This window comes from Martes martes (genome assembly GCF_963455335.1).
Source record: "Martes martes genome assembly, chromosome: 8".
Taxonomy (NCBI): Eukaryota; Metazoa; Chordata; class Mammalia; order Carnivora; family Mustelidae; genus Martes; species Martes martes.
In genome coordinates this window covers 10,291,715-10,319,452 of record NC_137895.1, presented here as the reverse complement: position 1 = coordinate 10,319,452, position 27,738 = coordinate 10,291,715, and the positions used below count along the sequence as shown (strand labels likewise).

The 27,738-nt window shown below is 59.6% G+C and overlaps 1 protein-coding gene across 1 annotated transcript; it reads left to right on the top strand.

Annotated features, from left to right (window-relative positions):
* The first annotated feature begins 822 nt into the window (after positions 1-822).
* MICALL1 (MICAL like 1) lies at positions 823-27,163 on the top strand. The gene is made up of 16 exons (XM_080810548.1): positions 823-1,185; positions 5,326-5,374; positions 5,837-5,978; positions 10,431-10,519; positions 11,647-11,789; positions 13,439-13,884; positions 14,545-14,602; positions 15,457-15,848; positions 17,642-18,057; positions 20,063-20,197; positions 20,729-20,855; positions 20,991-21,081; positions 21,255-21,328; positions 23,782-23,896; positions 24,073-24,119; positions 25,300-27,163. Exons 1-16 carry the CDS (start codon positions 1,040-1,042, stop codon positions 25,419-25,421), a joined length of 2,592 nt encoding a protein of 863 aa, XP_080666674.1. The 5' UTR covers positions 823-1,039; the 3' UTR covers positions 25,422-27,163.
* Positions 27,164-27,738: the final 575 nt, after the last annotated feature.

The window sequence follows — 27,738 nt, the reverse complement described above, 5'->3', positions numbered from 1 at the left end:
CACCCCCCACCATTCTGATGGGGAGACCGCCGAGCCTGCGGGGGGGGGGGGCAGAGAACTCTGAAAGACCAGTTATCAAGCTCAACACTTCACTGGTTACACACCTGGACCGATGGGGGTGGGGTGAGAGCATGAAGTCTCCCTGACAAGCGATGGGGGAGGGGCTGGTGGCAGAACTGTGGAGGTCAGGGGCGTTTTGGATTGGTGAGACTGGGTCGGGGAAGCTGGTGGCCCCCTGGGGGTGCTTTGGGGTCAGCGGGGGAACTGCCCGATTGGCCTGAGGCGCGGGAAATGCCTGTCCAAAGTTTCAGGCAGGAGAGGTGAGTGGGTTTAGAGAAGTCAGGGTGGGGGATCTGGAGGTCCTTAGGCCAGAGGGGGAAGAAGGCAGGCTGGGAGAAAGGAGAATTCCAGGTGGGCAGCGTGGTGGAGGTCGTCGGGTGGAGAAGTCATTGTGGGACGGGCGAGTTGGCAGTGGGTGAGGGGTCCAGGGGCTGTCCCGGAGTTCTTTGAGGGGTTCCCGAGGGAAAGCGGTGGCCGCGATCGCCCAGCAGGGGGACTGCGGGGTGTCGGGCCCTCGGGCGGGCGGGGGCGCGTCTGGGGGCGGAGCCGTCGCTGGGTGGGGCGCCAGGCCCCCGCTCCCGGCGGTGGCGGCGGCGGCGGCAGCGGGCGGGGACCGAAGCCAGCGGGACGCCCGCGCCCGCGGCCGGCCCACAGCGAGGGGGGCGGGCGGCGGTGAGTAGGCGGCGGCCGGGCCGGGCCGGGCCACGCGGGCGGCGGCTGTTCGGGCAGGTCCGGGCAGGGCCGGGCCGGGAGCTGCGAGCCCAGCCGGGACCCCGCGCCGGAGCCCGAGCGCGGACACCGAGGCCGCGGCCCCGCCTCCTCCCCGCCCTGCGCCCGCCGCCCGCGGGTCGGCGCCCACAGCTCGGAGCCGCGCCGGAGTCGGAGCTGGAGCCGCCGCCGGAAACCGGACGGAGCCGGGTCCGGGGGTGAAGCCCGATCCCGGCGGCGCCCGGAGCGGGTCCCGAGCCCCGCGCGCCTCATGGCGGGGCCGCGGGGCGCGCTGCTGGCCTGGTGCCGCCGCCAGTGCGAGGGCTACCGCGGCGTGGACATCCGCGACCTGAGCAGCTCCTTCCGGGACGGCCTGGCCTTCTGCGCCATCCTGCACCGGCACCGGCCCGACCTGCTGTGAGTGCGGGGTGTGGGGGAGCGGAGGGGGGAGGGCGGGCGAGCCGGGGCGCCGGGCGGCGCGGGCCCTAGCTGGGGACCCCCGCCCCCCTCAGTGACGCGGAGCCCGGGCCGTGGGAGGCGCCGCCCCCCGGAGACCGAGACGCCCACCCTGAGGACGAGCCCTCAACGACTCGCTTGGGTCACCGAGCGCCCGTCCCCCGGGGGACCCCTCCCCCACGAGGCCCCGCCCCCGCCTACTGGGACACTGAACCAGCCCCCCATACTGGTCCTTGCACCGAGGGCCCTGGCCCCGCCCACAGGGCGCCAATTTCCGCCAAAGTGACACCTAGCCCCTCCTTGGGGACCGTGGGCCTTTCTCGCACTATGGTGCTCTCAAACAGGCGGACTGAGCAGCCCCCTCCCCTCGAGGCGTTGAGGCCCGTCCCTCTGTGTGTGTGTGTGTGGGGGGGGTCCTCTTGCTCACTTCTCTGATTCCCCCATGTGGACTTGTCTCCAGGGCACTAGCATGGTGCCTGACACAGAGGAGATCCTAGGTCAATAGTGGTTGGATGAATGGATAGACACCCCCTGCCTACCTCCCACCCCAGTTAGGACACGAATCTGCCCCCCAAGTGTGTGCCCCACAGTCCTGCGGTCCTCAGTGGGCGTCGGAGACTGAGTGAAGAGTCCCAAGTTCTGACTGACAGCCAGCTCCCCGCGCCCTGCGGCTCCGGGTCTGAAATGGGCCCTTCTCACCCCCAGCTACCCAGCGAGGTTCTCTTGGAAAATTTTATTCAGACCCCAGAGCAGTGGACTTGGGGCTTCTCTCTCAGCTCCCCCGCCTTGGGCTCTGGAACCTCTCCACTCGTTCACTCATTCATCCAACACAGACTGAAAATTAAGCGGGGGCCCACCATTCCTTGGGTGCCTGTCTCATCTGCAACTTGAGACTCAGAGACCTGGTCCTTGCCTCTCTTGCCAACAGTGCCCCCGACAGGGCTCCCCAAGCCTGGCTGGGTCTGCGGTCTTTGGGTGTCTGTACTGTGTGCTAGCATGTCTGGGTGCTGGGGCGGGCCCTGTGTGGGGCCATGGAGGAGAGGGTTTTGGAGGATGTGGCTGCAGAAGCGAAGGGGACGAGGTGGAGACGTCCCTGGGCTTCCACCTGCTGTGGGGCTGGTCACCGGCACGGAATGGGGACAGGACAGCCCCGGAGTGGGAGATGGAAGGATGGAGAAGGGTGCCCAGGTTGGACCCCTGCTTTGGAGCAGAGGGCTCAAGGGATCTTCTGTTTTCCCTGGGGAAGCAGGCAATGAGGCAGGAGGCAGGGGACAGGGCCAGTGTTTGAAGGGACCTCCGTGTCCAGCTAAGGGAATCGGCGGGCCTGAGCTCGCCAGGCTGTTTGGCTTTGTTCAGCTCCTTCGTGTTCTAGTTGTGCGACCTGGGGTCAGTCACCGGGCCCCTCCAGACATCAGTTTCCTCATCTGGACAGTGGGGTTGATAATAGGACCTAGGTCACAGAACTGTTGTGAGGATGGTATGAGGCAACGAGCATTCTATTAACCTGAGTTATTGTAAGTTGTGTGATTAGACAGTCGGGGGTGATGAGTGTATGTTACCCCTTTCTTTATTCATCAGTGTTTACAGAGTGACTGCTGTGTGCTGGGCCTGGCATGGTAATAGAGAGAGCAGGAGCTGGGTGCCGCTGGAGGAAAGGGTGGTCCCGCAGCTGGAGGGGGCCACCTGAGCCGAGCCCTGGGAGGGAGCACTGCTGGGGCCCATGGCTCAGGGTAGGGAGGACGGGGAGATGTAGCTGGCCCGGAGCACCAGGGCCTCTTGCTGGCTAAGGTGGGGGGAAGGGTGGAGCCACATGGAGATTTGCGGGATTTTTTTTTAGCAGCAGAGGGCAGCTCCCCTCCTGAGACGAGATCCAGAATCATGTGTGGACATTCATTTGTAGAGCAGGCCAGTTCCTGGCTACTAGCCCATTGTACAGAAGACAGACTGAGGCCCAGCTGCCACAGGAGGCGTAGGGAGGCTCTCTATGAGGGCGGGGACGGCGGCAAGAATCATCTGAAGAGGTTCAGGCTCTTGGAGCTGGGGCCTCGCCTCTGCTGGAGGGGCAGGGTTTGCCAAGCTGGGGGGCCTGGTTCATTGTTCGCTGGCCCTCCCACCCCCAATCCAGGCCTGTTTAAGCTCCCTTGAGGGCAGGGACCATATGGGTTTCATTTTTGTGTACTTCATCTCCCCCAGGGCCAAATAGAACTTCCCCAGCTTTTGAAAACTCTCAGAAAATATCTGTGTTACCAAAGCCCAGATGTCCATTAGGGACAGGGATGGGGGCGGGGAAGAAGCTGCAGGAAAAACCAGTGTCTCTGGGGTTTTTGCAGTTTTCACACTGTTTCTGGAATTTATTCATTCAATCAACATTTGTTGAGCACTTACTAAGTACCAGGAATTACATAGGGTGTTGGGGGCACAGGGCGAACAAAAGGTGACACCCAGCCTCCCAGGAACACTGCCGGGGAGACTGAAATTATCTGCCGAGAGAAGTTGCCTTTGTCTCCTTTGGTCTCCAAACTAGCCTTTGTTGGGGCTGGGCTTGTGTCCCCCCTCATCTGTTCGCAGTGTCACAGACCAGGAGGCTGAGGTTTAGAGACTAAATAACTTGCTTGTGGTCACACTTTTAGGCAGTGGCAAAGCGAGAGGGCTTAGGGACCCAGCTTCGGGTGGGGTAGGGGCGGGGGTGGTGGTGGGGGTGTGTGTGGAGTGGGGAGGGAAGCAGCTTGGCCAGAGGTGGCAAAAGGGCTCATACTTAGTCAGCTCCTCTGTCCTAATCCACCCAGCCTTGGGGCACCTCCCTCTAGGGTTCTCAGGCTACCATTTACTGCCTCTGCCCACCGTTCCTACCTGGACCCTTCCTGGAGCAGTGTGGGGGCAGGAGGAGGGGGGCGAGGCCTGCCCTTCCCCAAGCCCAGACTCAACCAGCCCTCCCCACCAACCTGGCGGTGGGTGCTAGAGCTTCTTCCCCCAACTGACGGATGGGAAAATCTAGGCAGAGAAGACTGCCGGCCTGCCCGAGGTCGCACAGCCAAGCCTGGAAGAGCAGAGGCTGAGACCCTGACCTTGGACGCGGTGCTGCCTGCTCAGGCCTCTGGGCCCGCCAACGACGTGGGAGGGTCAAGGCTGCAGTTTGCAACCATAGAAGGGCAACGTGTTGGGCGGGTGCACCCAGGAGGCTGCCAAGCCAGAAAGCTACCTTCAGGCACTTGAGCAGCCTGTAGCGCTGGAGTGGGGGGTGGGGGGTAGGGGGCTGAGGGTTGGGGGGTCGTGGTAAATAGGGCCAGCAGGGGGGCCAGCTATCTCTGGCTGGGGTCCCCAGGGCAGGCCCTGCTGCCTGCCTCTCACCTGTCCCAGCTTAGACACTGGGAAACACTTTACTGCTCCCCCAAGGAAAGCAGGCCCCAGGAGCAACCCAGCCGGTCGGCCAGAGGGTTAGTGTCCATAGCTCTAGAATATGTACAATTGCCAGTCGGTTTCAAACTTGTTCCTTCTGTTCTTAGCCCCATTAAACAACATTCGTCTCTGGGCTGGGTTGGGGATTGGGCAAGACGGTAACCCAGCTTCTCTGGGTTTCTGATATGCACTGGAGGGGCCAGAAATGCGGATTCTCAGGGCTAAGTGTCTTCCTCTGTCTGGGTCTCAGTGTCCTCATCTGTGAAATGGGGTCACTACCTCCCAGGAGAGTTGCCGTGAGAACAGACTCCCGACAGGAGCTCAGCACAGTGCCCAGCGTGAGGTCAGCAATCCGAGGCCGTCCCTGTCATTACAAACCTTAGTCCTGGTCTCAGTCTCGTCTCTGCCACTGACTCAGGACCTGGCTTTCTGGCCGCTGGAGAGAAGGGATCTTGAGTCCTGCCCCTTCAGAGTCATTTCCAGCCTCTGCGGGGATGCCTCAGGGGGCCCTGAGCTCATGCTCCCCCCTGCACCTGGCAGACCCGGCTTGTTGCCTCAGTTTCCTCGTGGGCCGTCCACAGACCCCTCCCCCAAGCCTGCTGAGGCCCACGCAGGCTGGGATGAGGTCAGCTCCATTCCTCCCAGACTCCACACCCCTGTCCCAGTCACCTCCTCAGTGCTCCTCCCTCCCTTTACCTCTTACAGAGATTTTGACTCGCTTTCCAAGGACAATGTCTTCGAGAATAACCGTTTGGTGAGTCCCCAGACAGAGGGAAGCCTTGGAGGCTGTGAGTGTGTGTTGGGCGGGGCGAGGGGGGCAGGGGTGTTGCAGAGTAGGAGCTGAGGGGAGAAGCTGCTTTGCACTGGGGCCTTGGCTGCCCCTCTCCCCACCCCCCCTCTTCCTTCTGGCCCCTTTGTGCCTGGAACACCAGCCCAGCCCTTCCCCGAGTCACCCTGTGGCGCCAGAGCTGAGGGGAGCCCCTAGTCCTGGACCCTTCATCCCACTGCTGGAAGCTGGGCCTGTGCTGAAGGCCACTCACCCTAACCCTGCCTCCTCCTCCTCTTCCTGTTCTCACTGTTTTTGCACCCATTCCCGCACCTTCCCCACCCCTGCACCTGCTCCCCATGCCCACCCCTGCCTCTACCCCCCCACCTTTCCCCACCCCCCACTCCTACCCTTGCCCACCTCCCACCCCTACACCTGCCCTCACCCCAGGCCTTTGAAGTGGCCGAGAAGGAGTTGGGGATCCCCGCTCTCCTGGACCCCAGTGACATGGTCTCCATGAGTGTCCCCGACTGCCTCAGCATCATGACCTACGTGTCCCAGTATTACCACCACTTCGCCAGCCCTGGCCAAGGTGAGAGGGGGCAGAGCTGTTCTGGGAGGCTGGCACTGGGGGTGGGGCTGGGGAGGTGCCTGGCTGTGTTCTGAGCTCCCCAGCCCAGGAGGCAGCATGGCCTTTATTTGCTGGATCATTCATTTAGTCCTCATAATACATAATGAGTAAGACAGCACTGTGCTGGGCCCCCGGGGGTGCAGCTGGGAGCCTTCGCTGCCCTTGTGCCACCCACAGTCTTACTGGCACAAAGCCCAAAACCCATCACTGAACGAAATACAGGTAGGGAGACAAAGCGGGCAAGTTCCCCTCTCTGGCGCCCACCCCCTCACTTCCTGTGTATGGACACTTCCCTGGGGCTTTTCCCCCAAAGCCAGCAAGTGGCCCTGTGGGGCTGTGGTGCAGCGGTCTTCCCCAGAAATGACCTTCAAGGTCTGAGAACTGAGAGGCTGGGGAGCGGGCGGGGGCGTTGAGGGAGCTACAGGGCGCTTCTCTGCTCTGAGTTGGGTCACTGGGTGGCTTCTGAGCCTCCCACCTGGGGCATCCTTCTGCAGGAATCTTTCCTGGGGATCTCCTTCTGCAGAGAAGAAATGGGTCCAGAGGGGAAGCAAGGAGGTCAAGGTCACACCACAGGAAAGCTGAATGGTGGGGCCAGAATCCAGGTGTCCTGACACCTGTGCTGGATCCCTGGGGGCCTTGCCCCTCCCCTCTCCCATTTCGGTTCTCCCTCCTGCCTTGGCTCTACCTGTGGACAGTCTCTGCCTGTCTCTTTAAGAAAAAGTGTACTACAAAGTCATTTTTTTCTTATTAAGAGCAAAACATGCTTACTATAGAACATTTAGAACATAGCAAAGAGCATAAAAATTAAGATAATCTGTTACCTGCCCCCCCGCAGTGATACAGATCAGTATTATAGTTGAACAAATAACATATGTGTGGGGTTTTTTTTTTTAAGATTTTATTAATTTATTTGTCAGAGAGAGAGAGAAAGAGCACAAGTAGAGGAAGGAGCAGAGGGAGAGGGAGAAGCAGACTCCCCACTGAGCAGGGAGCTCCATGTGGGACTCGATCCCAGGACCCTGGGATCATGACCTGAGCTGAAGGCAGACACTTAACGGACTGAGCCACCCAGGCATCCCACATTACATGTGTTTTAACAGAAAACAAAAATGAAAGTATTTCCCAGCTGCCGAGTCTTTGGTGAGAGGCAGTAAGGTGGAAATTAAGAGCACGGGCTGCCGTTGACTGTCTGGGTGATGGTGGGCCACCATGGTCACCTGTCTGCCTCAGTTTCTCCTTTGCGATGCAGTGAAGAACAGTGCCCACCTCTTAGGGTTGATGTGAGGCATAAGTGAGGAGATGTGAACCTGTGTCTGGCCCTTATTTAGGACTCAAGGTTAACATTATTATGACTTCTTTTTTTTTTTTTTTTTAAGATTTTGTTTATTTATTTGACAGATCACAAGTAGGTAGAGAGGCAGGCAGAGAGAGAGAGGGGAGGAAGCAGGCTCCCTGCTGAGCAGAGACCCCCATGCGGGGCTCGATCCCAGGACCCTGGGATCATGACCTGAGCTGAAGGCAGAGGCTTTAACCCACTGAGCCACCCAGGCGCCCCTATTATGACTTCTTTATTTCATTGGTTAGAGTGTAGCTTGCTTACCTAGAATCATGGTTCAGTCTTACCTTCCGGAGGGTTCCCTGTCTCCAAACCCTGATCTCTTCCAACTAAGCTCTTTTCTGGAGGGCCACCCTTCCGGGGGCCTGTGAGGTGGGAGGGTTGGGGAGGGGCCCCCACAATACTGTTGATGGTGCCCGCTCTGTTCCTGGGTCCTTGCGGGGCACCCCGGGATGAGGGTGGCCCTGGTGGGCCCAGCTCCCCTAGCTGTGCCGGGGAGGAGGGGGCACCCCCTGGGCTTGCGGGGGTTCTTATTGATAAAGGTACAGTCTGTGCTTCTCATACAACTTGGCTTCTAAATACGAACCGTTTGTATCCTGCCTGCTGTTCCGCCAAAGGAAACAGCAGCAGTGCGTTCCCACCCTGGAGGCAGAGCTGGCTGTTAGACTCCCCCAGATGGTCCTGTGCTGTGCTTTCTGGGCCACTAGAAGGATTTCAAGGGCAATTTAAACCAGACTTGACTTTCCCTGGACCGGGTGGCTCTGAAGCCTGGCCCTGGCTAAGACACAGCACTGTGCTCTGTTCGCTCGCGCCAGGCTCCATGGTGCCCGCGACCCTGGGCCCAGCAGCTGACCCTGCCCTCCAGGAGCCACAGCATGGTCTGGAACCAGAGTGAGTGAAGGACGCCCAGCGGCTGTGTGAAATCGGCCATCACAGGGGCGGGGCGACTGTTATCTGGATAAAGTCCAGCTTTTGATTTTTATATTTGTTTTTGTTTTTGGGTGGGCTCCGTGCCCAAGCTGGGGCCCAGCGTGGGGCCTGAACTCACAGCCCTGAGATCACAACCTGAGCTGAGATCAAGAGTTGGACGCTTACCCCCCCAGTCCAGCTTCTTAGTGGGGCCCCTGAGGGTCTCTCTCCACTTAACATTGAGCCACTCGCTGCCCCAGCTGTAGGCATACTGAATTTTTGTTTTTTGAATACATCGCATTCCTTCTCCATTCAGCCTTTCTCCCTGGTGATCCTCCAACCCCACACCCCATTTTCTGCTCCACATCTCCCACCCACAAACATTCTTTCCTATCCATCCTCTAATCTTCACATTTTGCCTCCTCTATGCAGCCTGCCCTGATTTACCCCAGGTGCTCTGGTGGCCCCCTGCCCTGTGGTGAACACATAAGACTCTGGTCATAATATTTGGATCACTCCTCCCTTTTCCCCTGCAGACCATCTGTGTCCGGTTCCCAGCTACATAACCCCGGCACCTGGTACTTACTCATTTAACAAATATTTATTGAGCCTCTACCGTGTGCCAGGAACCGTGCTAGGTGCTGGGGAGAGAGCTGAGAATAGGAAGGAGAGGGAGAGAGCGAGCACAGATGAAGAGGTAGTAGAGTTTCAAGGGAATCCAGTGAAGGAGACAAAACAATGGGGTAAAAAGCAGCGGGAGGGTGAAGCGGCTGTTCCAGGTGAGTGGTCACGGAGGACCTCTCTGAGGAGGTGACATTTGAGCTAAACCTTGAACGAGGAGAAGAAGGAGGCCATTTGAAGATCTGGGGAGGAATGTTCCAGGCCAGGGCTAGCAGGGGGCCTTTGTGCTTCAGGGGACTGAGCAGGAAGGAGGGGATGAGGACAGAGGAATGGTGGGGAGTGGTACTTGATGAGGTCGTGGGCTTCCAAAATTTCTGGCTATGACTTATCACACACATTCCCATCAGAGGCCAAGTTCATGCACACGTGTGTCACTGGAACAAGTTTCAGGAAACGATTCTTCCCCTTAGAACACGTGACACACGCAGGGGTGCCTGGCTGGCTCAGTAGGTACAGCGTGTGACTCTTGGGGTCGTGAGTTCAAGCCCCACGTTGGGCGGAGGGCTTCCTTGAAAAAAGGACAACACAACCCCTTGTGATGCGTGAAGATATTTTCTTTTTTTTTTTAAAGATTTTATTTATTTATTTGACAGACAGATCACAAGTGGGCAGAGAGGCAGGCAGAGAGAGAAGGGAGGAAGCAGGAAGCAGGCTCCCTGCTGAGCAGAGAGCCCGATGCGGGGCTCGATCCCAGGACGCTGGGATCATGACCTGAGCCGAAGGCAGCGGCTTTAACCCACTGAGCCACCCAGGCGCCCCTGAAGATATTTTCTATTTCACCTTTTAAATGTGTTGCTTGTAACCACTAAATGGATTTCAGGGTCCACTAACTAGTTTGGTAAATGATATTTTAGACGACAGTAGGGAACTTGGATTTTATTCCTAAAATCATCAAACAGTAATACTGATGTTTCGGGGTATACGGCTTTCTGGATTTTCATTTTTTAGTTTGATCACTGGGGACAGAGTAGGTGCTGTGTGAATATTTGCTAAAGTAATAAGGGAGTGGGGTCTCCGAGGGGGCTCGTGGGCTGGGGTGGCTGAGTTTCTTCTGCTGTGAGGGAGAGCAGCCACACCAGTCTGTTTTTCCGAACCTTCCGGCCAGCACCACACGGTTCCTCTCTTTGCCTTTCCTCCCATCCCCTTATGCTGGTGGGAAGGAAGCTGCTTGTCCTGCCACATGCTGGGCACCTGCTCCTTCCATGACTGTACTGTTGGCCTCAGCCTTTCCATCGCTCCTGGGTGGTTGGAGTCACGGCCCTACTTTGTGGAGGCTCGGGGAGGTTAAGCATCCTGCCCTTGGCGCTTGGCTTGGAAGGCGAGGTGTCTCCTGCCCTGTGAGGAGGGGGGAGCCAGCTCTGGTCCCGAGTGTTGAGTGCTCTCCCCAAAAGCCATAGCTGTGGAGTTCAAGTGGTAGGCCAGCTGGGGGCCTTCTGGGCCCCGGGGGTCTCCACCTTTCTTAGGGTCTCTTCCCTGTCTCTCGGCAGCTGGTGTCTCATCACCTAGGAAGGCCCAGGCACCCTCCTCCCCGCCCTCCGAAGCACTTACTCCAGCAGAACCAGGAGACAGGGCTCAGGTAGGCAGGTGCCCAGGGGCTGCGGGGGCAGGCTGTGTGGGTATCCTTGCAGTGTTCATTCTGGGTCCTTCCTCCTTGGCTTTGGAAGTACAGCCTCAGTGGCAAGGGTGGCTGAGGGGACATGGGCCAGATCCCAGCCCCATTCTGTGGGCAGGGGGCTCCGTTCTTTCTCCAGGGCTTGGGGCGAGATCAGGAGTTGCCAGGCCTGGGAAGGGGGGGCATTGGACAGCCAGTCGCATTGACTTTGTCACCCTGTCCTTGACCGGATTTACGCATGGAATGTAGCAAATATTCCCCTTGATTCCTGTGCACACAGAGCTTTCAGCTTCCCAGCATGATTCTGTTCTGTCCTCTCAACAACCCTGGGAGGTGGGCGGTAGGAGTCCTGAGAGAGAGATGAGAATCCCGAGGGTCATTGGTCTAAGGTCAGTGCCCCGTCCCAAGATGCTGAGAGGACAGACACCAGCCCTTCATATCTGAGTAGCACGTCACGGGGCGCAGAGGGCTTTCCCCACCTGCTCCCCAACTTGTCCTTGCTGGAGGAGCTCCTGAGGGCCGGGGATCCTGGCCAGTGTGGGTGCCCAGTGACGTGGGGCTGACACAGGCAGGGGTCAGAGGACTTCACCGGCAGGTGGGAACCTAAGGTCCAGGGATGTGAGCAGCTTGCTCTGGGTCACCCAGCTTGGAAGTGGAGAACCTGGGATTCATACCCACCGCAGCTCTAGGAGGAGAGGCAGAGAAGACAGATGAGGTGGGCCTAAAAGGAGGTCACCCATCAGGGGCCGACCTGCAGGGATGGGAGAGACGCAGGGAGGTTATACAGCCAGGAGCCGTCTCTGGCAGAGAGGGCCCCAGAAACTGGAAGTCAGGACTTTTGTTTCCATTCTGACTCAGTGACCTTGAGCAAGTCGTTCCCCCTCTGCTCTGGGCTTCAGTTTCCTCATCCGCAAAGTGGCGACCTCGTCCCTTCCTCTACTGCTCCGGGGCTCTGATGATGTGCATTAGCACCGTGGAGCTCGTGTGTGCACTCGGGGGAGAGCGGGTGCTGGAGGGGGAGGGGGCTGTTCTAGAGCAGGGAGTTTGGGGAGCACAGCCCCACGCCCCTCTGACCACCCCATTCCCTGCAGGGCGAGGAGCTGTCATCGGGCAGCCTCTCTGAGCAAGGCGCCCAGTGGACCCCCAGCAGCACGTGCGCCGCCTGCCAGCAGCATGTGCACCTGGTCCAGCGCTCCCTGGTCGAGGGCAAGCTCTACCACCGCCACTGCTTCCGGTGAGTGGCTGCGGGAGCGGGGTCGGGGGGACGGGGGGCGAGCCCCACCTAACATCCTGTTACCAAGGAAGGTAGCTTCCGTGGACTCAGCATCACAGTCGGCCAGGCACACTACGGGGCCCTTCCTGCCAGAGCATCTTGCTTATCAACCCATTTTACTGATGAGCCAACTGAGGCTTAGTGAGGGGAGAAGCCTCGTTGGTCTTGGGCTCAGCGGAGCTGAGCTCAGGGGTTCTGCCTCCTGCCCAAAGCTCTTTGAGGCGAACGACCTCATGAGATTAAGGAGCTGCTTTAGAAGCCCTTAAAAATAGAAAGGATTTTTTTTTAAAAAATCACAATAACAGCTTGCTTTCCATGTGTGGCTCCCGGAAGAAGCCAGGTTTAAAGAAAATGGAATAGGAGACAGGGAAAAGACAAATAACTTAGAACATGTCTGAAAACATGTTTATAAGAGATTTTATTTGTTTGAGAGAGAGAGCGTGAGCAAGAGAGAGAGTGTGAGAGAGCAGGAGCAGGGGGCAGTGACAGGGAGGAGAAGCAGGTTCCCCGCGGAGCGGGGAGCCCCGTGCAGGAATCCCGGGATCATGACCTGAGCCGAAGGCAGACACTTAACCGACTAATGCGCCCCTGGAAACATTTTATGTGTTGTGAAAAAGCAATCAGAAAATATATAGTTGGGGTGCCTGGGTGGCTCAGTCGTTAAGTGTCTGTCTTTGGCTCAGGTCATGATCCCAGGGTCCTGGGATCGAGCCCGCATCGGGCTCCCTGCTCCACGGGAAGCCTGCTTCTCCCTCTCTCTCTGCTGCTCCCCCTGCTTGTGTTCCCTCTCTTGCTGTGTCTCTCTCTGTCAAATAAATAAATAAAATCTTTAAAAAAAAAAAAGAAAAAAAAGAAATAGTCAAGGGAAGCCAGCAACTGAGTTCCAACAGGCATCAGGTTGTGGGTTAGTGTGTGTCTGTGTGTCTGTCTGTGTCTGTGTGTGTGGGTGTCTGTGGGTGTCGGTGTGTGTCTGTGGGTGTGGGTGTGAGTGCGTGGTGGCCAGGCCTGGAACCCTAGGGGCCTGACTGCAGACCTGAGGGGTCACAGCCCAAGCAGGGGCACCACTGTACTAACACAATGACATCTGGCCACGAGGACAGCGTTTTAAGGACTTTTTCCAGGGACCCCCAGTAAAAAAAATGCCCTGGACCCTGTGAGCAGTTGTGAGTACAGACCGGAATAAGGCCCCGTGGGAACAGACACACAACAGGAATTAGAATTTCCTAGAAAAACAGTATATTCTTCCTGGTGCAAGACATTCTATTTCATAAAAAACACCACCAAAACACCTTGCTCGGTTGACAGCCTGAGCGGCCGGTGGCCGACCGCCTCGGCACTGGCTCGTCCCCCCGCGCAGGGGCAAACCTTTGCTTCCTCTTGCAGCACAAACCAAAGGCGTGTTTCACAATTTATGTTGCTTGATTTCATGTGATTTTATTGTTCTGCACTTCTGGCAGTTACCATTTTTCTCCTCCTGTGGGAAGGCCCGGGTACAGGATCTGGGCAGGCAGGTGGGAGGAGGGTGGGCAGGAACGGCCGTGACTCCTTGGGGAGGAGGAGCCAGTGTCCCGGGCGCCGTTGAAGCCCCCTCCCCACCTTCTCCCTGGCAGGTGTCGGCAGTGCTCCAGCACCCTGCTCCCTGGGGCTTACAAAAGTGGGCCTGAGGAAGGCACCTTCGTGTGCGCGGAGCACTGTGCCAGGCTGGGCCCCGGGGGGCGGTCGGGGGCCACATCCGGGCCCCCTCTACAGCCAAAGCAGCGGCAACTTGCAGAAGAGGTCAAGGATGTGGATGGAGGCGGTGTGGGTTATAGCGTGCCCGCAGGGGCTGAGGCGGATGTCCCCAAGGCCAGCCCCGAGGCCCGGCCCCAGATCCCCACCAAGCCCCGGCTTCCAAGCAAAGCACAGGAGCTGGGCAGCTCCCCAGCCGGCCGCCCCACGCCTGCCCCGAGGAAGGCCCCGGAGAGCCCAGCCCTGACACCCCCCACACCCCGGCCCCGGTCCAGCCTGCAGCACGAGAACTTGGCGGAGCAGGGTGGCAGCAGCGGCCTAGTAAATGGTGAGCAGGGGTCTGAGGTGGGGGGGGGCACTTGCTGGGGTGCGTCTCGTGTTTAAATGTGTGTGTGGTTGGGAGTATCTGTGTGTCCGTGTCCTCTGAGCCTTGTTCAGTTCCGCACACACCGGGGAGGGGGGCTGCTCTGAGCCCAGGCCCGAGCTAGGCCCTGGGGACAGATTCTGTTCAGGCCTGTTTGTGCCTTCAAGGCCCTGCCAGTCTTAGTGGGGAGACAAGCACAGACAGGGATGTCCATAGAATGTGGAAGTCTGTTAAGACAGGGGAAGCAGAGGCTACTGTGGGTTTCATGGAGGACACTCGGGGGGTCAGGGGAGGCTTTGAGCAGGAGGTGACACTGGGGCTGAGTTCAGGCAGTGTTTCCTGTCCACGTTGGGGAAGTGTCCAAGGGACACTTGGGTTCCCTTTCTCGGCTGAAATGCCTATGGGGTGTCCGGGTATCCTGGCCTTGCCCACATGACCATTACCTGTCACCTTTCGTGCTTATCTAATCGCCCCAAGTGCTGGGAGGTGCAGGGTGGGAGGGGAGTTTGCCATGGCCACCTGGAGTCCCGGCTCTGCCAGATAGAAAGGGAGGGCACGCCGCGGCTCCCTAGTGCCCACAGCCACCCATGAAGAAGGCCTGTCTCACTCTCCTTTCCCATCTAGGAAGGTTGCACGAACCCCCCGTCCCCAAGCCGAGAGGGACACCCAAGCTTTCAGAGAGGTAGGCTGGCTCGGAGAGGATTTCCCATGATGGAGGCCCTCGTGCTGGGAATGGGGGTGCCCCTGGCGTCTGGCGGGTGGGCAAGGCTTCCGTGGGCACCTGACTCACCAGCACACTGTCCCAAGGTCATGCAAAGCTCATTCTGGGTGGGCGACAGCAGGGCTGAGTGCTGTGCCCACATCTCCTTCCCCGAGGCTCCCCTGGGGTCCCCACTCCTGTGGGGAGTAGTTCTGGTAGAGACAGGGCCCCTGGAGCCCCTTGACCTCTCCATGCCCCCGCTGCTCTGTGACATGGGACACCTAGGCCTCCCTCACGGAGCTGTTGTGAGAACTGGCAGCTGAGTCTAGAAAGACCCCGAAAAGCTCCGATGTGTGCCTGGCCCAGGCGCTCCAGCCTGGGACCCTGCGTCCTGCGAGTGGACAGCTGTTTCCAGCTTTTCTGGAGCTGTTCTTCCCCTGTGTGGTCTCTGAGGGGGAGGGTGGGCCCCAGCTGTGACACTAGTTAACACTCCGTCAGCACTAACCCTTGTGAAGATTCCTGTCCCAGGTGGATGACTATGGCGAGGGGACAGGTGACTTTCTCAGCCTCACACAGAGAGCCCCTGTGCGTCCTTTCCTGGGCCGGGCTGATGGAGGCTGAGGGTTCACTCTCTCTGGGCCTTACGGGGCCCCGCTGGGTTGTGACCGTAACAGTCCACTTTAGCCTTGAGCCCAGACTGACCCCGCTGGGCTCGGGGAGACGCGTGCAGTTTCTCATCCACTTCCTTTGAAATGGACTTAAAACTATCCAGGGACAGGAGGAGGCTGCCCGCCTCCCCCCGCCAATGGTGTCTGCCTCTTCCCACCTCCCTCCAGGACACCAGCCCCCAGGAAAGACCCCCCATGGATCACACTGGTGCAGGCAGAGCCCAGGAAGAAGCCAGCCCCCCTCCCCCCGAGCAGCAGCCCTGGACCTCCGAGCCGGGAAGGCAGGCGGGTGGAGAACGGTGGCATGGAGGAGAGCCAGGGCCAGGAGGAGCAGAGCCAGGTGACAGCGGGCCCGGAGCCCAAGCCCTACAACCCCTTTGAGGAGGAGGAGGAGGAGGAGGAGTCCCCAGCAGCACCCAGCCCGGCTGCGGGCCCTGCCCTGGCCCACTCGGCGGAGGTCACCCCCAAGTCCCTGCACCCCTGGTACGGCATCACCCCCACCAGCAGCCCCAAGACGAAGAAGCGCCCCGCGCCCCGCGCACCCAGCGCGTCCCCACTCGGTGAGTGCCAACTCCTGGAGCTCTCCTGACGAAGCGCTGGGCTGGGGGGGCTGGGGTCAGCCCTAGGCTGGGGACGGCTGTGTGGTGGGGGTGGTGGGGTTCCTGCTAGGCCAGGTGCCACGTGGGTCCTCTCAGCTAATTCGAGAGCACACCTGGGGGCTGGGTGGCATGCGCCCGTCTCGAGGGTGAAAAAGCAGGCCCAGAGAGGGCAGGGGATTTGCCCAAGGCCACGGAGCGCTGGAGTGGTGGAGGCAGGATTCGACAGGACGGGAAGGAGGCTGGGGGCTCCACACTCTGCACTCCCAACCCTCTGTAGCCCGCCTCACAGTGAGGTGTCGTGAGGATCCCGTATGTACCCCACTGCTGAGGGGCTCAACACCGCCGCGGTTTGCTTCAGGCCTGACTAGTCACTACCCTCCCGTCGCCGGGCACCGTGGGCCATGACCTGCCTGTGTGTGACCTTGAGCAGGTCCTTTCCTCTCTTGGTCTTCAGCGTCCCCATCTGGAGGACGGTGGTGGCGGGTCAGCCTCGGGGCGCTGTGCCTCCCTCCACCTACCATGCCCTCTCATCCAGGCTCCATGTGGTTCTTTTTTTTAAAGATTTATTGATCTGGGTGCTTGGATGGCTGAGTGGGTTAAGCAACTGTCTTCGGCTCAGGTCACGGTCCCGGAGTCCCGGGATTGAGTCCCGCATCGGGCTCCCAGCTCCACGGGGAGTCTGCTTCTCCCTCTGACCTTCTCCCCTCTCATGCTCTCTCTCACTTTCTCATTCTCAAGCAAATAAAGAAAATCTTAAAAAAAAATTATTTATTTATTTGAGAGAGAGAGACGGGGAAAGAAAGAAAGAGAGAGAAGTGGGGGGAGGGGCAGAGAGCGACGCAGCCTCCCTCCTGATGGAGCCCGACGCAGAGCTCGATCCCACCGGCCTGAGATCATGACCTGAGCCGAAATCAAGGGTCAGACGCTCACTGACCACCCAGTGGGGCCACCAGGCGCCCCTCGTTGTAGGTTTTGTCTGTCACCATCCTGGGGGCTTCTCAGGCCTCAGGGCTGGTCACCTTCCATCATGGCTGGGGTATAGCCGCCTCTAGGACCTCAGCGGGAGCCCCTCGGACAGAGGGTCTGAGAGCGCATGATAGATGCCTGGAAGCAGGTGCTCAGGTGGCCCCTGCTGGAACCGAACCCTGGGATCTTGTAGCTACGGCGGGTGGGCAGCTGCGGGACGCCGAGTAACGAGTCCCACAGGGCTGTGTCCGCCCCGGCCCTTCCCGGCCGGCCGAGTGCCTGCCCTCTGAGCCTGCTGCCTCATCTGGAAAACACAGACGGCGAGGCTTGGAAGCATGGTATCCGTCGCCCACACGAGGATCAAAGCGGCATAGGGCGGCGCCCGGCCAGGCCCGGCGGCTGCTTGCGAGCCCTGCTGGTTCCTCCCTTGTCCTGCCGGGTCGAGGTGGCTCAGGACAGGCCAGCCTAGACTCTGTGTGTCCTTCCCTCCCCTGCAGCCTTGCCTCCTCCACTGGGCTTGTCGTTGGGTCAGATCAGACACGGGAGGGGAAGTGGAGGCAGGGAGGGAACCCAGGACTACAGACGTGCCCCGAGGTGGCGCCCCGGGTCCCGAAGTGTGGGGGCCGAAGGCTGATGATTCGGCGGCTGCCGACCTTGGTCCTGTCATGCCATCGCTATTCTCTGGGCCTCGGCCTGTGGGCACATGGAAGCTCTCTGCGGAGAGGAGAGGGCGGTGGGTGAGGCTGTGCCTCCTTGTGGGGCGCTCACATGCTTACTTGTTCGTTCAGCTCTGCACACCGCCCGCCTGTCGCACTCAGAGCCACCTTCTGCGACCCCGTCGCCGGCCCTCAGCGTGGAGAGCCTGTCCTCCGAGAGCTCCAGCCAGACCCCCTCTGGGGAGCTTCTGGAGCCACCGGTTGTGCCCAAGAGCTCCTCAGAGCCTGCAGTCCATGCCCCCGGCACCCCTGGGACCTCTGCCAGCCTCTCCGCCCACTCCTCCCTGTCCTCCTCTGGGGAACTGGTGCAGCCCAGCGCAGACCAGATACCTCAGGCCGGCCCTGGCCTTGCCCCTGGCACTAGGGGCAGCCCGGGTCCCCAGCCCGCCAAGCCCTGCAGTGGCGCGGCCCCCACCCCTCTCTTGCTGGTTGGAGACAAGAGCCCCCTCCCTTCCCCTGGAACCTCGTCCCCGCAGCTCCAAGTAAAGGTGAGTCCTCCCCCTTGCGAAGAGCCGCTGGCCTGTCTGGTGTCAGGGCAGGAATGTCCAGGGTCTTCCGTCTTTGCTGGCGTCTGACTTGGCTGTGTCCCTCTGCCCGTTTGTGACTCCATTCACTGAGGCACAGATTCATCTGTCCGTCCTCCCACCCATCTAGTCACTTGTCCACCTGCTTAACCCTTCATATAGTGATGTGCCTGGTCACCTGTTTACTTGCCTATCCCACATACGTGCCTGTCAGGGATCCAGGACTCAGCCACCATCCATCTCCACATCCTTCTGTCCACCTCTCTGTTCACGAGGCCTGTTTATGCCAGAGGCCCCCTCCCAGGCCTCCTGGCACTCCGTCTCCTCTCGGGGGTAGAGGGGACTGGGACACCCATCTCAGGGCGCTTGTTCTCCAGGTGACCTTTGTGGCCGTTCGTGTCACTGCTCCTCAGTCCCGTGCCAGGAACTGGGGGTCATCAGGGGTCAGGACACTCCTCTGGGCGTCTGGTTCCCAAGGGCCTCTCTTGTAGCCACAGTCCTTTTGGGCCACCAAGTTCTGATTGTCCGCATCTGTGCACGCTCTGCAGCCCCTGAGGGCCCAGGGCTCGTGCGGCCCAGCTCAGGTGGCGTGGCTGTAGTCGCCACCTGCCCTGGCCTGGCGTGCACCCTCCTGTCCAGCTCCACCACCCACCTGCTTTGTGACCTTGAGAAGGTCCTGCCCCTTCTGGGGGCCTAAGTCTGCTCTGAGGAGGCCCAGGGTTCCCTGGTGGTGGCAGGTGGGGGAAGAGGTCAACTTTGGACACCCTGCCCTCTACCTTCACTCAGTTCCTTTTAAACATCATCTTTCTGTCCTGGGGGTGTGTGTGAAAGGTTGGCTTGACAGAGTCTGTGCTGAAAGGCTGAGAACCCTTGGGGACCTTGGGTGCCTCGGACTCTTTGACACCCTGCTTGGTCCCCTCTGGGTGCCGCCCTATGGGAACCATCCTCTGTCTCCCTGCCCTGCCTGGACTCAGGCCCTCGTACTTCTGCTTCAGAAACCCCAGGGCAGCCACTGCCAGCCTGAAGGAATCTTTCCACGGGCTGGTGCGGGGGAGGTGAGCAGGGCTCCGCCAGCCTCCCTCACCTGCTTGGGAGAAGGTTGGGTGAACACTCCTGGGAGCACTGCTGGCCTCAAGTGAGACCTTTCCTTGGGGCCCATCACCATATCTCTGTGTCCAATGAGCTGGGGAAAGCCTTTGGAGGACATTTTGCCTGTGTGGCCGGAGAGGCCCAGTCCCAGGGCTGGGGCTATCTGGCTGTGCTTGCCTCAGAGAGGGGCGGGGTCTCTGCGGAAAGCGAGACTGATGCAGGGCTGGGGGGTGGGGCTTGGGGTGGGGGGAAGACAGAGGGGAGGGGTCTTTCCTGGAGGGGAAGGAAGGAAGCTACTCTTTTCCTCCATCTCCTGGCCAGATGGAGGTGGGATCCCCGCTTTCATACTTCCTGGCAGGGTGACACAGGCCAGGAGCTTCCTTTCTCTCTCTGAGCCTGAGAGTCCCTTGAGAGGGGTGGTTGTGAGGCCTGAGTGAGCGAGCATGGCTGTCTGGCCCTACACTCCACGTCCTGACCACTGCCTCTGGTACTAGATGGCTGTCCTGGCCCTAGCTTGGGCTCTTAGGAAGTGCATGACCTTGAACCAATTAATCAACGTCTCTGGACTTGAGTATACTCAGCTATAAAATGGGCATTACAATACCCATTTTGCAGAGAGGTTGGGAGAACAAGAATGTCTAAAGGGATCCAGTGCAGGACAGGAGGTGGGAGGTGGGAGGTCCTTGGAAATGGAAATGTTTTTCGAATGCCCCAGTGCACCAGAGACGGAGTGCTGGGAAGGGTCTCTCTCTCTCTGCCTGGGTTGCCTCCTCCCGGGGTGCAGGCCCCAGTCCCATGTAGTCAGGCTGCCCGGGCAGGGGTGGGGGTGTCTCACTGCCCCCTCCCCAGACTTACCCTCTGCCATTCTCCCTGCCTTTAGTCTTCCTGCAAGGAGAACCCTTTTAACCGGAAGGCATCACCCACAGCATCCCCAACCACAAAGAAGACCACCAAGGGATCCAAGCCGGCCAGGCCGCCGGCCCCAGGACACGGCTTCCCGCTCATCAAGCGTAAGGTACTGGCCGGCAGTCCGCAGGCGCTCAGCTGCCTCAGGTGTCCTGTGGGACTCGTGAGAGGATGGGCTGTCTGGGCAGCTGCCTTCCGGGGCTGCAGAGAGGGGCCCTTGCGGGGCCCAACGGGAGGGTTTAACTTGCAGCCAGGGGGATTTTGAGCAGACTGTCATTTCACTTGTTACTAATAATAGTTGAAGCATCAAAGCACTCACATGATCCACTTTGACTTAAACAGATTAGAGTGTTCTCCAGTGATACCGTTTCTGGAATGGCAGAGGAGGGGGAGGGGATGCCACAGGAGGCAGGACGTTGAGCCTCCCTCTGGGTGTGCCTTTCTGGGCTGGGGCCAGGGGCCTGGAGGGGTTGGGGCGCTCTCTACAGCGGCCTTTCCCCACACCGGGGTCCTGCACCTGGCCGTGCTGGGGTGTGGGAATGGGCAGGCCAGTGCTGGCCCGCGAAATGGCAAAACTCCTGGCAGCAGGCAGGTGGGAGGGGTGGGCCGTCCTTCCGGTGACCGGGGCGTTGTCGGGCAGGTCCAGGCCGACCAGTACATCCCCGAGGAGGACATCCACGGAGAGATGGACACGATCGAGCGCCAGCTGGATGCCCTGGAACACCGTGGAGTCCTACTGGAGGAGAAGCTGCGGGGCGGAATGAACGGTGTGGTGGGGGGAGCTGCTGGGAGGGCCTGGTGGGGGGGGCGGGCTTGGTGGGCGGGAGCATCCCTCCCCCGGGGCCTCCTTTGAGGGCTGCAAGTCCTGCCAACCCGGGCCTCAGTGGGCTTCTGGCTTCCAGAGGGCCGCGAGGATGACATGCTGGTGGACTGGTTCAAGCTCATCCACGAGAAGCATCTGCTGGTGCGGCGGGAGTCCGAGCTCATCTATGTGTGAGTCCAGACCCCTCGGCCGTCTGCTCCGCTCCCCGGAATCCGTGGAGTTCAGCACGGAGAATCTTTCCTGCCTTCCCTCCTCTCTGACCACGCGGGGCCGGGCGGCTGTGCGAGGGGCGGGGCTTCCGCGTGAGGGGCGGGGCTAACAGCTGGCTGTTCCCACCCTCCAGTTTCAAGCAGCAGAACCTGGAGCAGCGCCAGGCGGACGTGGAGTATGAGCTCCGGTGCCTCCTTAACAAGCCGGGTGAGCGTAGCGCCAGGCGCTCCTCTGGCACCTGCCAGGGACTGTGACATTCACTAGTGGGCCCAGTTCTTACCCTCGCGGCTGGGGAGGAGACAGAACCCCAATGGGGACGCATAGGCCAGCTCTGGGAACAGGGCCCCCTGGGGGCAGAGGGCCAGGAGGTGCTGTCTGGGTCATAGCAGGTGATAAATAGGCTTGAATGATGGCAGGAGCAGGAACAGCGTGGCCAGTGTGGGGGTGTGGCCTCCTGTGGCATCAGGGATGACAGGCTTGCAGAGAGCGCCAGGCCCAGGGTCAGACTGACCTGTTTTGGCTGCTCCCTCTCTTGGAACTTGGGGGTAGACAGGTCCCCACTGGGGAGAGCCTTCAGGCTCCAGGGCCCCAGGCTGCCCCAAACGAGTGAGTGACAGCAGAGGCACCTCGGGGCTCACGGCTATGAGGCCAGAGCACGGTCAGGCTTTAGCAGTGGTGGGAGGGAAGGTGGAAGGATCCCATGTACAGTGTGGCTCAGAAGGACTCTGGGGGTGCGGGGCGGGATGGGCTCAGAATGGTGGAGCTGCGGCTGGAGGGGTTGGGTGTGGAGTCGTATAGCCCTGTGTTCTGCTGGGTTCTGCCACAAACGTGTTGGAGGCAGGGGGTGGAGTGGGGGTGGGGTAAGGGGGAGCTAGGCAGGTTTCTTAGCCTCACTGAGCCTTAGTGGCTTCAGGTGTAAGACAGGGCGAAGGTACCCACCCTGTAGGGAATTCTTGGGACAGGAGATAGAGGATGTGGAAACACCCAGTGTCCCCTGAGGGGCTGGTGGTTGATGGTTATTACGTGGCCGAGGTGGGGTCTGTGGCCCTGATGTGTAGTTGAGCCACAGCTGGGCAGAGAGACCACAGGAGCCAGGGCTTTTGACCACTTCCTCTGGCTTGGGCAGTGGGTCTCACTGTTTCCATTTTGCAGATGAGGAAATGGAGAACCAGAGGTTGAGTCTTGCCCATTGGTGGTGGCCCGGGCTTCTCATTCCTGCCTCTGACTTGGCCTGTCCCAGCTCACGCAGCCCTTCCTGCCTGCTGGGACAGTGGCCCTGTCTCTCCACTGACTAGGGAACTTGGGAGGCGGGATAAGACCCAGAGGCAGAAGTGTCTCTGGAAGCCATTCCACTGCCCCCGTGAGTCATTCCCACATCTGGAGGCCGGGGCATGGCCCCCATGCAGAGAGAGCCACAGCGACGCCCTGTGGCTGGAGTGGGCGCACCCCTGTGCCCCAGGCCAGCCTGGCCCTGGGCTTACTGTGTTGCTTCTCCAGCCTTCTCTGTGATGGCTGCATGTCCTGGGTTTGTCATCCTGTCCCTGGGGTTGCTTTCACACGGTGAAGCTGGCTTATAAGGCCTCAGGTCGGTTAGGGACCCATAAAACACCATAAGGGCTTGTAGCTTGGGGCTGTCAGGCTACCCAGGATCAAAGGCTGGTTCCACCATTGCTGTGTGACACTGGTCAAGGCCCTAACTTCCCTGAGCCTCAGTTTCCCCATGTAGTATAGGGATATGACCTCCCCAGGCCCCATATTTGGGAAGTAGCCAAAGGATTTGAATTGGGATGATGACTCCCATGCTGTCCCCAGAACTGTGCTGGGCCATCTGCTCCTGAGCTCTGACAAGGTGAGGTGTAAGGACATTGGAACATGGCTGGGGGGGGGGCTCAGAATGTTTATTTCAGGATAGGGAGGCCTGTGGTGGCAGATGGTGTGGAGGGAAGGCTGGGTGTGGACACCCTTCCCCTGGGAGCCTGTGGGCTGGGTGAAAGGGAAATGAAGGTGCACGAGGGCCCTTGGATGGTCCCGTGGGATAGCTCGGGGTCTTGAGAGGAGGCTGGTGGGGCAGCAGGTATAGGACACATCAGGGACACCTCCTTACTGGGCTCACCACCCCCAGGGTCCTGTCCCCTCTAATATGCCTTCCTGTATGGCATTTTATTAAGGTTCCAATATACCTTGGGTTACCTTGTTTCTACTGCGTAAGGACCCCTGGGGTCCCCTATTATCTCCCAAGCTCTGCCCCATCTGGCCAGCCCACCCTTGGAGGCTCTCAGCAGGCCCAGCCTGAATCCTGCCTCCTCTAAGAAACCACCGAGTGAACATTCATTGAATCAATAAATGAATGAGCAGAAGCAGGAGCCCCTTTGGCAACAGCTGGTCTCTGTTCGCAGAACATGTGTTATGCTCGCCCTCCTAGAGCCCCCTTGAAGAGTTTTTCAGTAGGCAGCCTAGTATCCTCGGTCTCTTAACAACCTTCATTTCCCCCCAAAACCTGTCACCCCCCCCCCCAAGGTGGTCCCTTCCTTCCTTTCCTCGCAGGATTCATCATGGGCTGGTCCACAGCCACCTCAGCAGTCAGGCGTTGGTCCCTGGCTTCCTGGGAAGGCAGGAGGGTTTCCCCCTCGCTCAGTTCCCCAACTTTTCTTCTCGGGCAGAAAAGGACTGGACAGACGAGGACCGGGGCCGAGAGAAGGTGCTGTTGCAGGAGCTCATGGCTCTCATCGAGCAGCGCAATGCCATCGTCAACTGCCTGGACGAGGACCGGCAGAGGTGAGGGAGGGGGAGGGGCTCCCCCACTCTGGGGAGTGGGGGGGTCCTTGCAGGAGGGGCTCAGTGATCCCAGCACACCCTCCCTTAAATCGTGGGAAGGACTCAGGCTGGAAGGGACTGAGAGAATATCCGGTCCTTTCTCCTGGGGGACACTGGGCTTCCCTTTCTCATTTCAGGGAGGAGGAGGAAGACAAGATGTTGGAAGCCATGATCAGGAGGAAAGGTGAGGCCCCTCCTGGCGCTCTGGTCCACCCGAATTTTGGGAGGGCAGCGGGGCCAGAGGGTCAGAGCGGGAGCTCCAGGGATGGTGTGTGCAAGCTCTTGGCCTCTCTCTTGAAGGCAGGGCCATGTGTGATGAGGCAGGCCAGCCTAGAGCCAGGAGTGCTGTGGCCTGGGCTGAGAGAGTGGGCTACAGGGAGGGCTGGGTGGGCGAGGAACCCTGTGGCAGGCCGGTTGCCTGAAGCCAGGAGTTCCTCCTTGACATCTGCATCTGATCTTGGAGAAGTTTGTGGGCTAGCGGTCCCTGGGTGGCTGAGTCAGTGAAACCCCTGACTCTTGGTTTCAGCTCTGGTTCTGATCTTTTGGTGGTGGGTCGAGCCCTGCGTCTGGCTCTGCGCTTAGCAGGGAGTCTGCTTGGGGATTCTCTCCCTCTGCCCTTTCCCCCACCCTGGATGCTTGCGCATGCTCTCTCTCTCTCTCTCTCTCTCTCTCACTCTCACTCTCAAATAAATAAATCTTTACAAAAAAAATTTGTGGGCTCAAATAGCCATGCCTACTGGAGATCAGACAGTGCGCAGAACAGCTAAAAGAGCACTGGCCTGGGAGTCAGGAGACCTGCTTTCATCTTGGTCCCACCAGGGACTCATATTATGGCCATGTGGTTTGGTCTGGACTCTAGTCAGGCTGCTTGGGCCCCTCATCTGCCACACGGGGATGCTGAGTGTCTAGGGATGGCGCGTGGAAGGCACCTCACCCCGGGCCTGGCCCCCGCGGAGAGCTCAGCTGGCCTTAAGTCCATTCCAAAGGCCCACAGTCGCCCACAGCTGCCTCGTGAAAACTGGGGGTGAGGCAGATATTTTGGGGGTTCCTTCCAGCTCCTTCAGTGTCCATGTTGTAGCACCCAGAGCTGTGAGCAGTGGCCTAGGGAAGCAGGGCCTTTTCACGATAAACCTGTGCCGTGCTTCTGAGCTCCAGATTGCTTTCACGGTCATTCATTTCTGGATCCTTGCCAAAACACCGGGACAGGGGCACAGTCCCCATCCTGCAGGCTCACAAAGCTGAGGTGACATGTCCAAGACCCCAGACAAGCTGGAGGGACGGAGCTGGGCCTTCGTCACTGCTCCTGGCCCGCCCCGATGTACTCCCCTTCCTACATGCTGAGTGCTCCCCTTTCTCTTCTGCAGAGTTCCAGAAGGAGGCTGAACCCGAGGGCAAGAAGAAGGGGAAGTTCAAGACCATGAAGGTGCTGAAGCTGCTAGGAAATAAGCGGGATACCAAGAGCAAGTCCCCGGGGGACAAGAGCTAACAGCAAGGGCAGCCAGCTGGGACTTCTGCTCCTCCTGGCACACACAGGAGGAGCTGTGCTCCGCTGGGGGGGAGGGGGCACCCTGCTTCCCATCAGGATCAGTCCTGGGGAAAGATGATGTCATGGGAAGGGGCCTCTGGGTGACAGCCTCTCCCTCCTCAGGGTCCTCTGGCTGGTCTGGGCCAAAGAATTTTCTTCCCTTTTTTCGGGGCTGCAGGCAGCTGTGGGTCAGCCCTGCTCGGTCTGGTTCTGATGATCCCAGATGCTGGGATGGACCCAAGGAACACGGAGGGCCCTGGGTTCAGGGAGCAGCAGGGGCGTAGCACCCCTGCCTTGTGTCCCACCCACCACCTGCCAGGACGGGCAGCCCCCGGGTCCCTCTTCCCCTCTGTACCATGTCTAGATGGGATTCTTAGCAGTCAGAGTTCTGACCCGAAGGTCCTTCTACCCATGCGGTCGGCCCGTGGTGGACCTCTGGCCCAGGTCTCCTGCCTTCAGAGCCTGCTGCTCTTGGAGGCCAGCAAGCCTGGCTTGGCCGCGCCGGCTTCTTCCCACCCCAGCCCTGGCTCCAAGTCCCTATTTTCCTTTCCAGTGCAGGTGGCCCCGAATCTGTTTCTCCTCACTCAGGAGCTCTATTTATGAAGTCTAATTAAGTTTGAGCTTGTTACTCTGTCCTCAGACACGAATGGGCCTGATGGACAAATTCCTCCCTCTGTCCCTCAGACCTCTAGCAGGTGCTTCTCTCATCTCCCCTCGTTCCATGGGAAACCTCGCCTCCCAGGAATTGGAGCTGGGTGGGTGCCCTGGAGCTGAGTCCCCAGAGAGGGCCTCTGGGTGACAGGCCTCAGTGGTAGTTCTGGTCCCCAAGCATCAGCGGAGGGAGCTGTGTGCTTCCCGGAACACACCGTAGTCTGACTCCTTCAGACTTGCCCGGCCACCCCGGGCTGATCTTGGGTGTGTTCCTGGGTGTGGTCATCACCTTTCTGTCTCCTCACACCTGACTGTTGTCCATTGTCTCCCGACTTGTTCCCCCAAAGGACTGAGGGCCACTCACCGCACTGTGATGGCCATGGGAGAGGAGGAGCCGATGGGGACAACGGGCTTGTGTCCAGCAGCCCTCAGTCAAAGCACTGTTGCTATAAGCTATCTCTGGGGCTCTCTGGGGTGCTCTAGGGCCCCCTCCCTCAGCACACCTCCGGGGAAAGTATGCACTGTATAAACTCCTGAGGATTTTCCTCACCAACAATAAATGGAGACAACCTCAGTTGCCAGTGCCCCCGAGCCTTGGGCACTTTGCCCTCAGCTGGCTCTGCCTTCTTCCCTGCCTCCGCCATGCCCTGTGGTCAGGCATCTCTGGTCACCTGGGAGGGACAGCCAGGGACCTTGGCCCCAAGGGCCTGGCGGCGGGCAGGACTCTTCTTCTGCCGGGAGTAGCGGCTCCTGCGCCTGCGCAGCCCCTGGGGTCTCCTTCCAAACATGCCTGTTGACCAGAAGCTGGTCACCAGCTCCAAAGATTTTGGGGGGCCTGGCAGGTCAACATACCTGACGAGGCTGGGTGTAACCCGAGGGGTGGCTCTGTCAGGCTGTCTTGGTGTCCGAGACTCAGGTAGTGGGGACTGAGGTGAACGAGGTTGTCTGTGTCCCAACTCTTAAGGGGCAAGTTCTTAAGTCAACCATAGCCTGTGGGAATGTGGGCTCAGTGTGGCCAGACCTTTCCATTTTTCAAAAGAAGCTGGAAATCCAGATTGTGTGTGTGTGATTTGTAAATATTGGCAACTAGTTTGCATTTAAATCAAGGGTAGGCTGTGTTGTCACGGGTGGGCCAAAGGTGTCCTGGGGTTCTCCAGTTTGCTGTCTCGGGGCTACGTGAGAGGGCCTTTGGGGTGGAGGAGAGCTGTCCTTATCATGGTATACCCTCTGCACTCAGGTTCCGGAAATGACTCCAGAAATGTTCCGGAGCCAGCCCTTCCTTGAGCTGCCCCTTCCGCTAACCTGTCTGAGGCTGTGGGGCCATGTTTGTTCGGCCGCCGGAAACTTGGGTCATGTGGCCTGGAGGATTATACGAATCCCTCCAGGTGGAAGTGTTGGTTGAATTTTCCAAACTGTTTTGATGTATGGGGACAGGAAACTGACAGAGTCCTGCAGAGTGCAGGGCTTGTGGTTGTCAGAAGACATGGGGACTTCTGTGTGATTGGGGGCGGGGGGCGCCTCTATAGGCCTTGGAGGTGGGGCGTCACCCTTGAGCCGTGAGAGCTGAGGCCATGGTGCTGCTTGGGCTCCCACAGCGCACAGGCAGGGATCGGAGCTCCCAAGCCAG